General features: G+C 45.0%; 1 protein-coding gene across 1 annotated transcript in view; it reads right to left on the reverse strand.

Annotated features, from left to right (window-relative positions):
- The window catches only part of LOC102930882 (adenosine deaminase), a 30,332-nt gene that overhangs the window by 13,875 nt on the left and 1,379 nt on the right, over positions 1–15,078 (reverse strand). The window contains exons 2-5 of the mRNA XM_037915620.2: positions 6,789–6,850; positions 2,987–3,109; positions 2,332–2,475; positions 1,025–1,140 (exon numbers count right to left, since the gene is read on the reverse strand). Of these exons, the coding sequence (XP_037771548.1) occupies positions 1,025–1,140; positions 2,332–2,475; positions 2,987–3,109; positions 6,789–6,850 (445 nt within the window). The remainder of the gene's footprint in view (positions 1–1,024; positions 1,141–2,331; positions 2,476–2,986; positions 3,110–6,788; positions 6,851–15,078) is intronic.

Below are 15,078 nucleotides of genomic sequence, written 5' to 3' on the forward strand. Positions count from 1 at the left end.
AGAAGAAGGCATATTATACATGGTATTTCAATACATAACTAATAGTCTCTTCACAAGGAACCTGTCTGCCCTGAATCCCAGTTATAAAGAGCAATCTCCTTGAACCCCAGCTGGAGCTGTCCTGTGTCAGTCTACCCAGCTCTTGGTTTTTATTTTAAAGCTAGCTGCAGGAAATGGAAATGAATGACATCCACTCCACTTAACCTCTATTTTGCATCCACAAATTCATCTCTGCAAGGCAGGCCCAATGTTTCTCCCTTTTTCACCTTGTATCTTGTCCTAAGGGGTACTAAACACCAGGAGAGAACAGAGCCAGAGGCAGCCATGCAGTGAGCCTGAAAGGCCCCGATGGAACATTTCTCCAAGTCCACACAGCCACCACCTGCACATGGGGTCCACCGTAGACACTGCTTCCCTCCTGAGGGGCCCTCTCAACAACACACTAACAAAAGAGTGACATTCAAAGCTTCCCAATGGGAGGAGTGGGGCCATAGAACTAGAACACATTGCTCTCTTGGGTTCAAACACCTGACATGGATTGTGTGTATTTGTAAAGAGACAGAAATGCCACAAAGCATTCTTTGCTGCTCTAAGAGCTGCTGCTTCCAACTGATACGCCAGAGCATGTACCCTACCCCACAAAGTGACTTTGACTAACCTGGGCACAACTCTAAGCTGGTCAGAAATTGCTTTTTGCAGAAATAGGAAAAACTGAGCTGGCATCCTTCAATCTTGAGAGTGGGGAGATGTCAGATTTACCCCCTCCCCAGAGAGAAAAGACCTGGAAATCACTGAGTGGGTATGAAGAGTGTCTTCTCCTCCCTCCGTCTCTCTCTTCCACCAGCACCTACATGGGAAATAGCCATCACCTTCCCACGGCACTGAGACAACATTCAAACCAGAACTGAGCAACTGATGCTTCCCTAACATTTCCCCAAAGGATCGCAATTCAAGGCATTTCACACACCCTTCAAAGGGTCAGGAAAGGAGGGAGCAGAGCAGCAGGTGAACTGTAATACATTACTTGGCATATGGCGCATGCAGCACAGAATAGACCTGGCTTTGATGTTGAAATTCCTTTCTCCATCCTGTAATCCCTGATTAACAAGGTGAACCACTTCATCCGGAGTGAGGTCGCCCCTGTGGGAAGAAAACTTAGAAGTTAGCTAGCAAGCTTGTGAGGTTCGACACCCCAGCAATCCCAGAGGAAGAGAAACTGCTTCCCTAATGTAACATCACTGAGCTGGCTGTATTATTGCTGTATGCTGTAAAATACAGGAGAATCCGAACACTGCCCAACCAATGTGACCACACTGGCAAAATGCCAGAAAGCTAAGGGCCAGATTTATATAAAAAAAAGGAGTACACTGCACCCCCTCAGAGCAAGAGGGAGCACGGTCTGCCAGGAACTGTAGTTTCAGGGCCAGATTTATAAAGGTATTTAGGCCCTTAGTAGCATTTATAAAAGTGTCTAAGCAGGTTAGGCCTCTGACTCCCTTAGGTGCATCTGTGAATCTCCCTTTGCACCTATATGCAGCACTAGCCTCCTTTGTAACTGAGGTCCTCAGTGACCCACATCTGTTTGGAGGATGAGGAAGGCAGCACTGCAGAGCTGCGTGGGATGCAAGTTGGCCTGAGAGATGCACTTTCGCAAACCCCGCGCTAGATCACCGCATTTCTTTAAATAAATGAACCAGTTTGCCAGCTGGGGAAGAGGAACTTTTTTCCTTTTGGCCAAAAAGTCTTAAGATGCAGAGCTTTGCACTATCCTGGCAGCAGTGAGTGGTGTGACACAAAAAGCAGCAGACGCCTCAAACCATGTTTTGTGAGAAATCCCAGAGCTCTTCTTGCAAAGCTCGGTGCTGGTTTACTTAGCGACATGCTGTTCTAAAGAGCACAGATGACATAGAAAGATAGACTGAGAGCTACAAGGGCTGCTCCCAAAGGCTCAGCCCACTAACTTTGCTGATAGAAAAGGTTACATTGTGGTTGGGGTCGGGATGTGTATCTGAACTGTGGTGACTTCTTGAAGGGGGAGCAGCTTAAGCCAAAAATCTAACAGCTGTTTCCCACAGGCAAGACAATGCCCCTGGGGCAATTTGTCCTCAGAAGAGGGCAGCAGATGGAGCAGTTACCAGAGGAAGAACATTTTTAGGGGGGAAGGAAAAGCGTACACATAACTATTACTGAATTCCAGATAGAAATAAAAGGTGTGCTGCCTCCCTCCTGTCCTGGGAGCAAAACTGTATTCTCCATTTGCTGGTCAGTGGCTTTCGCGCAGATCTCAGCGTGCGGTGTTGACACAGTCTTACACTTTATGGATTCACTTACTCTTCTTGGCCCCATGGAACAGGATGAACTTTGCAGTTGGCTAGGAGGTGAGGGCTGTACCTGACCTCAACATAGATGACACCTTCTTTTGCTTTCATTTCTACAAACTCATAGGCTATTCTTCTCACAGCATCGCGGTCCCCCCTGTAAGGAAAAGAACAGGATTAGTCTGATTTATGAGTTCTCAGCAACTTACGGGCTGCTGATCAACAAGATAGGGGAGAGTGGACCTGCTGAGGGTCTGAATGCTTCCCAAGAGGCATCCCCGTCTCACCAGCACATGAAAATTCATCACACACTTAGAGAAATTAGAATGCAAGAGTCCTTTGGCTTGGAAGCGACCTATCTAGTGAGTCATTTAGCTTCTCTCCCTGCATGGTGCCAGGACTGACAGCATCATCTCTAAACCAGCTGGGCAAAAGCCTACTCCCCCACTTCCCAGGAACCAGTGATTTTTTTCAGATAAGCAAATAAAATACCATGATGTTATCAATCATCATTATCATAGTAAAGGGAAATGAATACATTTTGTAGCTTAGAGTCTCCCAAGCAAGCATTCTCAGGACCATTCAAGCCCCAAATTGGCAATTCTAGCTTGCAGACGCCCGAGACCGATAAGAAACTTGCAGCGGTTACCAGGCAATAAGTTACTTACGCAATGGCAGGCATGTAGAGAGCAAACTTTTCTAGAAACTGGGTGAGAGTGAGTGGCTCCATGTAACTGACATGCTGCAAGAGGTCTTCAACAGTGTCGCCAGGAAGCGGAATTCCTCTTTTCCTAGAAATAAATACACATTTCATTGACAAGGATTTGGGTTACACCTTTAAATAGAAACATAGTCCATACTGCTGAAGCCTGCTTTGAGTCTATTTCTCCACAGAACAGATACAGCACAGGCAAAAGATAGCTCAGTCTTTTAAAAAATGCCTCAAAAATATGCCTCAGGAGCCCCACCCGGATAAGAGAGGAGACTGAACTCTATCAACAATGCAGCAACAACAGACCCAGAACTATCCAAAGAAATAGAACCAAAACAGAACCTCTCTTTTCCTGGTGCCTTGGTACTTCCTGGTCCCGGAAGCATAAATGCCTAATTATTTCACGAAAGTAATTTCCCACCCCAATTATACATAGTCAAGAGCTGCCAACAAACATCGGATTACATGTCTAAACTGAGCCACGGAACCTTCTCAGGATTGCCGATTGCTAGTCTCCAAGAGCTGGTCAATCCTTAACCTTTCCGCTGAGGCTGCCAACAATAGACAACAATTGTGATGTGGTTTCTCAGATGTGGAAATCTTTACACTGTGAACCAAGGCTGACACCCAAGCCCCTTCTCAGAGAAGCCATCAAAGAGCATCCAGATAGGAAAGCCCTTCCATTGCTACCAAAAGCGGGCTGTCTCTGAGCTTGTGAGCTGGAGGGGAAAAACTCCAGATCTCATTACCGAGGACTTGGCCTTCTCCAGTTCCAACAGCCAACTACACAACCTATCTGCAGGAAAATAGCGTGACTGATATTGCTCCTCTGCTCAATGTACACACATGTTTTATTGCTCTGTGGTGTAGGAAATCTATGTTATGTTCAGAGTTCAATGGCAAAGGCAGTTACCACAGATTAAAACCCTGGCACTCAGCATACATCATTCATTACCGTTAAGGATTACTCTTTCCACATTGCCCTTTCCACTCTGATGACACATCGTTTGTCCAGTTTAAATGACAGACACCTCCAAGCCACGCCCTACATTGAACACTGCCTTTCCTGAGCCCGTGAACAGGCCCTTATCCTATCCTCATTCAAATCCTTCCTGCAGGCCTTTCTCTGTCTATGGTACACTTAACTACAGTGGGCTGGATGCAGGGTAATTTGGGATCGTCTACACATATAAAGATATAAGACTTAGACACATTAGACTGTGTGGAAGTCAACGTATGCACCATAAAAGGTGGATGAGTGCAGTCAAGCCTGACAGAATTCAAACCTGTGCTTTTAGGGAGTCTAGGCAGGGATTGCAAACACAAGACTTAGAGCACCAATGCAGAGTCTCTCTCACGTGTCACTACAACGTTGCATTATTTGGATGTAGTCAAATTGAGTCAATCACCGCCCAGGAATTTTACTTATTTGCTGTTTGATCTGTACCAAGCAGTTTTCGTGTCATGATCACAAGCAGCATTCTATGCTTGGGGCCAGATTTTCAAAGCAGACTCCTAGACTGCCCCCACAAAATGCTGTCCCTGCACAAAAACCAGCATGCATTTTTGCTCTACCCTGAACTGAGCACTATATGTTGGGAGTGGTAGTTTTTGTAGGCTCCAGCTTTACAGTAGATATAAAAATAGCTCCAGTCACCTCCATTTATACAAGCATGGGGCAGCCCTGGGCTCCTGCCAAGTTGCAAGCACAGTTCCCTCAGGTGGGTGAAGTACGGACACTCCCATTTACAAGAGTCAAGAGAATCGCCCAGGTAACCATACAACCCAATCACCCACATTGCCATAAGGAAGTAGAAGAGCTCCAGAGAGTCAGATGTGTCAATGAATCCCTCACATGCACAGGATACCTATCCATACACTGAAATCTTTAACCCACTCCTTTGATCCTACAATATGTATAGATGGGTGAAATCAAGGGGAATTCTTACACAACATACCAAAGGGGCATCCAGCAATTAATGAGAAGGATTTTCTTGATGCACCTTCTGAATATTTATCTTGGCTGCATCGCAGAAACTATTGCAAGTTCTGAAGGCACCTTAGTCCTGGCCTGAGAAGTAATTTTTTTCCCCCACACAAAAATATTTTATCAAATCCTCCAATCCATCCATTTTAGATGATGCCACATCTGTTCCATTTTTACTGGAAATTGCTTTAATGGCTAAAGCCCCCACAACTATGTTGAAGTGTTATTTGTTGGCACATGGGCAAGAACCTGCAAAGGCTGGTTGTTAGATTCAACCTAATCATGACGTTCTTGATAACAGGGATTTCCGCCATACTTTAGAAATCTGGCATTGTTTGCCAATGTCCTTTATCTTTAAATGAAACTTCTTCCAGGTGTGAAAGTTTATGTTTATCTTGTTTAAAATTATAGAGCCAGGTCCTCAAGTTGTTAATTATTTACCTTGCCACTCATCAAGTGTATGTGTCAATTAACCAGAGTTTGCCTCCCCTACAGAGCCCATCTGCTCCTTCTTGCTTAAGCCAGCAATGAAGCCATAGCACTGAAGATTTTTCTTGGCAATGGGTTACATCTAGAGTGAGGCAATTTTTTTTTGCACAGAACCCTTTTTTTCCACTCCAAAACAAAAACAAAAAACAACCCCACAGAGTCAGGTCGAATTTGGTGTTCTGGAGGAAAAAGTTTCAACTTTTCTTCATTTTGGAATTTCCCTCAAATTTAAACAGATTATAAAATTTTCAAAATCAAAACCAAATGTTATGGCTGACATGACACAAACCGTTTTTTCCAACATTTCAGTTTGGCAAAAATTTCAAAACATTTTCTTGTCAGGTCAACCCAAAACTATTTTTTTTCAGGTCTGCTCCTGAACTGAATATCCAATTATTTACACAGCCCTAATTATACCATCAGGTTTTGAGATGGCAATGCAGGATCAAACAGAAAATTTACACTGAGTGCTAAGAGAAAAAAACCCCTGCTGAAAACACAAACACTAGCATTAGTAGTGTGGCAAGTACAACTGACCCAGCCAATTGCTTTCTGCAGACCAGGGACTGGCAGTCAACTACAAGGGACAGCTGGTGGCAATGCTGGTGAGCTAGGGTTGTTTGCACTTTGCAAAACTCTATTAATGAGACAGAACACTGCGCTGTTTTATGTATATATTTAGAAATGGACTCATAACTCATTCTTTCTAAATTTGTTTGAAAGCCTGACCACAAAATCTGTTTCCTCATCTAACCTGTTCACGTTGTTGTTTATAGCTCTGTTTGGTTTGTGGCTTATGAGCATAAGGAGACGGGCACTAGGTCACTGTTTGGTTACATATTTGACACCAATTCAATCCAGTTTCCCTACTACACTACTAGAAAGTGGTCAGCTCTGTGCATCATGCACTCAGTCACAGTGCTGGTTTACACTCCGACTAGGACATGCTAGTGACAGCCATTTGTTGTTTGCACATTTCAAGCAGAGTTTCCTGGACGGATATGGACAGTGAACTTTTGAGAACTGGGTGGAGACATACAGTGCTCTATAGGACAGTTTGGCTGGCAGGGCTCAGTAAAAAAAAATCCTTATCTTTGTCAGGTAAAATCATGCTAATGGAAAGTATTATAATTGTAACTAACACATGACTAATCAGCAAGGACAGGGCCAAATTCTAGGAATTTTCTTTTTTAAACAGAGGTGCCTCTGTCCAGGAAATCTTTACAAATCAAAGCACCCAGCTAAACACACTGAAGCAAACTGATATTTTTAAACAACTCACTTGCCAAAATATAAGATTGTTTCTGGCTTAATGGCTCCATCCAGGTGGACATGAAGGTCTACCTGTAATAATAATAATAATAAAAAAAAAGACAAAGAACAATGACACATTCATAAAAGTGTGAAAGTAATCTCTGGATCAGAATATGCTACAAATATAGCCAGTGTGGTGGAGTCACAAGATGGGAGCTAAAAGAGAGAACATAGAAAGCTACTGAATATAGAAAAGAAACTAGTAAGTGTATGGGGGGTTTTTTGTTGTTTTTTTTTTTTTTAAATGTCTGAAAATTCACAGAATTGGATTCATTGTTCTTCCCAGAGGTCACATTTTTAACATTCCTTCACAAGCAAACTATTTACAGGAACCTTAACACTGCTCAGGAAATTGTCCTACTCATATTTGGTCCCATAATGAATTGGGGTGGAGGGGGGAGATTTTGTTTCTAACTTGCTCCAGCTTGATATTCATAACCTCTTAAACCAGTGGCTCTCAGCCTTTCCAAATTACTGTACTCTTTCAGGAGTATGATTTGTCTTATATACCCTCAAGTTTCTCCTCACTTGAGAACTACTTACTTACAAAATCAGATATAAAAATACAAAAAAGTGTCACAGCAGACTATTACTGAAAAATTGCTGACTTTCTCATTTTTACCATATAATTATAAAATAAATCAATTGGAATATAAATATTGTACTTACATTTCAATGTACGGTATATAGAGCAGTATAAACAAGTCATTGTATGAAATTTTAGTTTGTACTGACTTCGCTAGTGCTTTTTATGTAACCTGTTGTAAAACTAGGCAAATATCTAGATGAGTTGATGTACCCCCTGGAAGACCTCTGCGCACCCCCAGGGGTACGTGTACATTGACTTGAGAACCACTGTCTTAAATGCTGACTAATCCTGATTTCTGCTTGCTGAGAATGCCATTCCATAAGCACCTCAGTTTCTCAACCAAAAGCTACTCTTGCTTTGATCATGTTTCAAAATGTCGCTTTAGTTTAGACCCATTACACTTGAGACAATAGCCCAAATCACCTTTAATTCTAAACCTCTGCTTGCCACACACTTTCAGAGATAAATAATTTCTGCTAGGAGCAAGACCTCTTGGAAGATAAAAGACTGGTACCTTTTCAACACGCGGTGGATGTTGCAGATTATTTGCACTTGTCCTTGTTGAACCTCATCAGATTTCTTTTGGCCCAAACCTCCAATTTGTCTAGGTCACTCTGGACCTTAACCCTACCCTTCAGCGTATCTACCTCTCCCCGCATCTTAATGTCATCTGCGAACTTGTGAGGGTGCAATTAATCCCATCATCCAGATCATTAATAAGGAAGTTGAACAAAACTGGCCCCAGGACCAACCCCCGGGGCTCTCCACTTGATACGAGCTGCCAACTAGACATCGAGCCATTGATCACTACCCATTGAGCCCAACAATCTAGCCAGCTTTCTATCCACCTTACAGTCCATTCATTGAATCCATACTTTTTTAACTTGCTGGCAAGAATACTGTGGGAGACCGTTATCAAAAGCTTTGCTAAATCAAGATATATCACATCCACCGCTTTCCCCATATCCACAGAGCCAGTTATCTCATCATAGAAGGCAATCAAGTTGGTCAGGCATGACTTGCCCTTAGTGAATCCATGTTGACTGTTCCTGATCACCTTCCTCTCATCCAAGTGCTTCAAAATGGATTCTTTGAGGACCTGCTCCAGGATTTTGCCAGGGACTGAAGTGAGGCTGACTGGTCTTTAGTTCTCCAGGTTCTCTTTCTTCCTTTTTTAAATATGGGCACTGTATTTGCCTTTTTCCAATTGTCCGGGACCTCCCCCGACACGAATTTTCAAAGATAATGGCCAATGGCTCTGCAATCATATCAGCCAACTCCCTCAACACCCTCGGATGCATCAGATCTGGACCTATGGACTTATGCATGTCCAGCTTTTCTAAATAGTCCTTAACCTATTCTTTCACCACTGAGGGCTGCTCACCTCCTCCCCACACTGTGTTGCCCAGTGCAGCAGTCTGGGAGCTGACCTTGTCTGTGAAGACCGAGGCAAAAAAAGCAGTGAGTATTTCAGCTTCTTCCACATCATCTGTCACTATGTTGCCTCCCCAGTTTAGTAAGGGTCCCACACTTTCCCTGACCTTCTTGTTGCTAACATACCTGTAGAAACCCTTCTTGTTACCCTTCACATCTCTTGCTAGCTGCAACTCCAATTGTGCCTTGTCCTTCCTGATTACATCCCTGCATGCTCTAGCAATATTTTTATACTCCTCACTAGTCATCTGTCCAAATTTTCACTTCTTGTAAGCTTCCTTTTTGAGTTTAAGATCACTGAAGATTTCACTGTTAAGCCAAGCTGGTCGCCTGCCATATTTGCTATTCTTTCTGCACTTTGGGATGGTTTGTTCCTGCGCCCTCAATAAGGCTTCTTTAAAATACAGCCAGCTCTCTTGGATTCCTTGCCCCCCCATATTAGCTTCCCAGGGGATGGTGCCCATCAGTTCCCTAAGGGAGTCAAAGTCTGCTTTTCTGAAGTCGAGGGTCCATATTTTGCTACTCGCCTTTCTTCCTTTTGTCAGGATCCTGAACTCAACCGTCTCATGGTCACTGCTGCCTAGGCTGCCACCCACTTCTACTTCCCCTACCAATTCTTCCCTGTTTGTAAGTAGCAGGTCAAGAGGAGCACGGCCCCTAGTTGGTTCCTCCAGCACTTGTACCAGGCAGTTGTCCCCAACACTCTCCAAAAACTTCCTGGATTGTCTGTGCATTGCTGTATTGCTCTCCCAGCAGATGTCAGGATGATTGAAGTCCCCCATTAGAACCAGGGCCTGTGATCTGGAAACTTCAGTTAGTTGTCCGAAGAAAGCCTTGTCTACCTCATCCTTCTGATCCGGTGGTCTATAGCACACGCCCAGCATGACATCATCCTTGTTGCTCTCACCTCTAAGCTTAACCCAAAGACTCAACAGGCTTTTCTCCAGTTTCAAACTGGAGCTCTGAGCAATCATACCACTCTCTTACATACAATGCAACTCTTCCACCTTTCCTCCCGTACCTGTCCTTCCTGAACAGTTTATACTCATCCATGACAGTGCCCCAGTCATGTGAACTGCCCCACCAGGTTTCTGTTATTCCAGTCACATCATAGTTCCTTGATTGTGCCAGGACTTCCAATTCTTCCTGCTTGTTTCCCAGGCTTCTTGCGTTCGTGTACATGCACCTAAGATAACTAGCAAATTGCCCTACTTTCTCAGTATGAATCAGGAGACTTCCCAACTTGTACCCTCCTCTTTGTGTTTCCTCCCGGTATCCCACTTCCCCACTTACTTCTGGGCTTAGGTCACCATCCCCCGGTGAACCTAGTTTAAAGCCCTCCTCACTAGGTTAGCAAGCCTGCCTGCGAAGATGCTTTTCCCTCTCTTCGTTAGGTGGATCCCATCTCTTCCTAGCAATCCTCCTTCCCGGAACAGCATCCCATGGTCGAAGAATCCAAAGCCCTCTCTCAGACACCACCTGGGTAACCACGCATTCACCTCCACAATTCGACGGTCCCTACCTGGGCCTTTTCTTTTAACAGGGAGGATGGACGAGAACATGACTTTCACCTCAAAGTCCTTTATCCTTCTTCCCAGAGCCACGTAGTCTGCGGTGATCCGCTCAAGGTCATTCTTGGCAGTATCATTGGTGCCCACGTGGAGAAGTAGGAAGGGCAACTAAAATGATTCGGGGTTTGGAACGGGTCCCATATGAGGAGAGATTAAAGAGGCTAGGACTTTTCAGCTTGGAAAAGAGGAGACTAAAGGGGGATATGATAAAGGTATATAAATCATGAGTGGTGTGGAGAAAGTGAATAAGGAAAAGTTATTTACTTGTTCCCATAATATAAGAACTAGGGGCCACCAAATGAAATTAATGGGCAGCAGGTTTAAAACAAATAAAAGGAAGTTCTTCTTCACTCAGCACACAGTCAACCTGTGGAACTCCTTGCCTGAGGAGGTTGTGAAGGCTAGGACATAACAGGGTTTAAAAGAGAACTGGATAAATTCATGGAAGTTAAGTCCATTAACGGCTATTAGCCAGGATGGGTAAGGAATGGTGTCCCTAGCCTCTGTTTGTCAGAGGGTGGAGATGGATGGCAGGAGACTGATCACTTGATCATTACCTGTTAGGTTCACTCCCTCTGGGGCATCTGGCATTGGCCATTGTCAGCAGACAGGATACTGGGCTGGATGGGCCTTTGATCTGACCCAGTATGGCCATTCTTATGTTCTTATGGGTAGTGGTCGAGGTCTTCATCAGTCTTGGCAAACACTCCGTCACATCCTGGATTCTAGCTCCAGGCAAGCAGCACACTTCTCGAGTCTCCCAGTCTGGTCAGAAGATGGATGACTCCGTCCCCCTTAGAAAGGAGTCCCCGACCATCATCACCCTTGGGAGTGGTGGTCATGGAACCTCCACCCCTAGGACAATGCATCCCATGCCTTCTGGCCGATGGGGGTCTCCTTCTGATATCTTCCCTCAGAGGGCTCTTCCAAATCCTTCTCCGCAGTAGTACCTGTGCAGAGAGCCTGAAAATGGTTTCACACCTCTAGCTGCATTGGAGGTACATAGGTTCTCCTCTTTCTTCCTCTGGCGGTCACATGCTGCCAATATTCTTCCTCGCTCTGCACTGCACTCTCTGATTCTTCAGCATGTTTTGCTTCCAGAACCAAACACTGACTTTTAGCCAGAAAATCTTCATTTTCTCTGATGCAATGCAGGGTTGATACCTGGTTCTCAAGTCCTCTAACCTTCTTTTCCAATATGCATACCAGCTTGCACTTCGTACAGACGAAGTCGCCTCTGTCCTCTGGGAGAAAGACAAACATGGCACATTCTGAGCAGGTCACAACAGCTGATCACTCGCTATCTATGTCTTCCTTCGAAGAGGCTCCTCATATGTTGTATGTACTCTCTCAGGAGCCTGAAAGGCAGAAACACTCTGTGCAAACTCCCCACAGGCAAACTCCCTCTGTTTGCCTGTCCTCGGGTCACTGCTCACTTGGTTCGCAACTGGCTGCCTTTTTATAAGGCTGCTGGCTCGAAGCAGGTGGCCCGGCTCAAAGCCTTCCCTCCAATCAACCACTCAAGGCCCACCTGGAACAAAGCACTCCGAATTCACACTTTTCAATCAAACACCCACAGGGTCAAACTGTCACACTATTCAAACAAACAAGCACATGGTCAAACAAATGGTCACAGCAGACAGACACTTGAATATTCACCCCACCAGCTCACCCCACTAGCTTCACAACATTCAGGTCTAAATACAGTACAAATTATTTTTCTTCGACTGAGCTTTCCAGCAATAGGTCTCTCGTATTCTGGCACTCATGTTTCGTTCATTTACTTTTAAAAACACATACAGACAACCTCTGCCAGCGGGCTTTATTGTTTTTTATTCTAGGGAGGCATTCAGTTTCTAGGGAGATGGATGCAATACAAGAACCCAGACAGACAAGGTCAAAACCTGGTCATTCACAGGCATGAGATTTCTACCCATACATAATTATATGGTTCTAATAATTAGGACAAGGACCAGAATAGAATGAGCTGTGGGGGGCAAGATGGGGAGCAGAGGACAGGGGCAACAATAGAAGGAGAGAGGTGGCAGTAGGGAAGGAGGGATGGGAGTCAAGGTGGAAGAAGCTAGCAAGAGGGACAGGAGTGAAGGATGTGAATGGAAGAAAGTGCAGCAACAGGAGGGAGCTGTAGACCATGCAGAGCACAAAGTGATACAGATCCTGGATCCGTCCTCCTCAAAATGTAAACACCTGGCAAGTTTTGAATTATTGGGCTCCAATTCCATTCAATGACTGAGGCTTCACAGAGGCATCACTCCTTGAGCGTTTTGGTGGCCGCACAACCCTTTGATGAAATTATAGGCTTGAGGCTCACGATCCATATTTATTCCATATTGTGCCATGTACAAAATTCTAGCAACATGCATCTACATGTTCCTAGCTCATCTCAAACATTTCCTGCAAATGCAACCCACAAGTGCAGTACTTTCATGGAAGTGACAGCAACATTAAGTAACTTCCTTTAAATTGTGGGCTATCTGCCCCTACCCTCTGTTGCTATTGTAAACAAGACACTTGTAAACTGCAGCAGGAAAGTAACAAGGTTCCACTCCATGTCTCCGGAGAGGGTTCTCTGCCCCTCAAATACCTTGCAATAAAACAGGGTTAATGAAATTGGGTGAGGAGCATCTGAGCAACTCCACCCAAAGTAGCGTGCAACTTGGAAGAAAAAAGCCCAGCACCATCAGGTTCCCAGGGCTGTAAGAACTACCCAAAGCTAACTGGAGCCTTGTCTCTCCAAATGAAATGGACAAGTGGGGAACTGGATAAGCGCAGGACTTTTCTTATTGTTTATAATGGCGGGTTACTTCTTTGTTTCACTCTGCCTCCTTGGGACTGGGGAAATGTACAGGGGTTTTATTTTGGGGGATACCATTCCCTTTCCCAGAAACTCTTCTGCCAGATGCTGTTGGTTCTTGAGGAAGTGGATGACTGTTACAAAGATCTAGCTCTTCTTCCACCCTATGCAGTCCAGACATCCAGTGATGCCTCATCCACCTTCACCACTGCTGGGGAACCTGGCCCTCATCCACTGGGTCCATTGTTGGCTCTCACTCATTACCCTGAGCAGGGACCCTTATCAGGTACTACTTCAAAGTCTCCATTGTTAGGCAAAGGGGTGCACACACTGACCCCATCTGGCACCACCTGCAGGGCCACTCCAAAAATGTGTGAATTTACAGCATTGAGCCACATCTGGGAACTTTGCTACACGATGCCTGGTGCGACATCATGAACCATGACACTCTGGTTGGCACAGTGGTCCTCAGTAGACTATGTGTGTTTGATGATTTTCCCAATGTATATAGGGGACATGACCTTTCTAACCATCAGGAACATTTCTGGAACAGTGGATTGTCCCAATAGGAGTGGTGGAGGCAAACAACTTAATTAGTTTTGAGAGAGAGCTGGACAAATTTATGAGTGTGACTGTATGACGGGGTTGCTTGTGATGGTAGGAGGCAGGGCTCAACAGCCCTGGAGCTCTCTCCAGTTTATGCCACTAAATGGTCATACTTCAGGGTTTCAGCTGGCTACCTGAAGGGGTCAGGAAGGGATTCCAATTGTATTCTGAGGTGGAGGGGGGGTTAAATCTTCTTCCTTGGAAGCATCAGGGATGGCCACAACTGGAATGGGACATTGGACAGAATGGGCCGGGGCTTTGAGGTGGCACCAAGCATTCTCTCTCTGAGGTGCTTGACTACTTGGTTCTTGCTCACATGCTCAGGGTCTAACTGGTCACCACATGTGTAGACTGGAAGGAGTTTATGTTAATATAAATCATCAGTATTAGACATGTGAGATCTTAACAGCAAGTGTACAGAAAATGCTGTTGCTGAGACAGAAGCCACATACTGCAGTCTCATCTCTCCTCTGTTACTTCGTGTTGGGTGTCTGTCACCATTTAAAAAAGGTCCCTGTCTCACACGTTGAACTTTGGAGGGTTCGGAGTAACGCCCGCCCTACATTAGATGTGCCTGGGATTTATTAGGGAATGATAACTCAACTGCAATGCTACATGTCTATTGGACAGCATCTGTACTCCTGTTCCCTCCTCACATTTCTCCCCTGGATCCACCCCTGGCCACGCTGCTTGCGACTGCGAGCGCCCTGTCTGCTGTGCAGGGGGTGGGAGGGGAGCTGATGTCAGGTGTCCCCTCCCCCTGCCCAAGTACCTGGTCTCCGCTGAGCCAGGGTAACAGGTCAGAGGGGAATCTGTGCTGCTGCCTCTTTGGGTCCAGAATTGCCAGCAGCTGCTAGTGTCTGAACAAGCCTTCAGACTCCTGATCCTGAATGCTTTCTTAAAGAGACAGCTTGCTCATAAAAAGAAAAGGAGTACTTGTGGCACCTTAAAGAGACTAACAAATTTATTTGAGCATAAGCTTTCGTGAGCTACAGCTCACTTCATCGGATGCACCTGAAGTGAGCTGTAGCTCACGAAAGCTTATGCTCAAATAAATGTGTTAGTCTCTCAGGTGCCACAAGTACTCCTTTTCTTTTTGCGAATACAGACTAACACAGCTGCTACTCTGAAGCTTGCTCATATACTCACTTAGGCCCATACCCTTTCTTAATGATTTCCATCATTCTGTTCGCTTTTTTGACTGCCACAGCACATTGGGTGGATGTTTTCAGAAAACTACCCA

The sequence above is a fragment of the Chelonia mydas genome, chromosome 13 (assembly GCF_015237465.2).
Source record: "Chelonia mydas isolate rCheMyd1 chromosome 13, rCheMyd1.pri.v2, whole genome shotgun sequence".
NCBI lineage: Eukaryota > Metazoa > Chordata > Testudines > Cheloniidae > Chelonia > Chelonia mydas.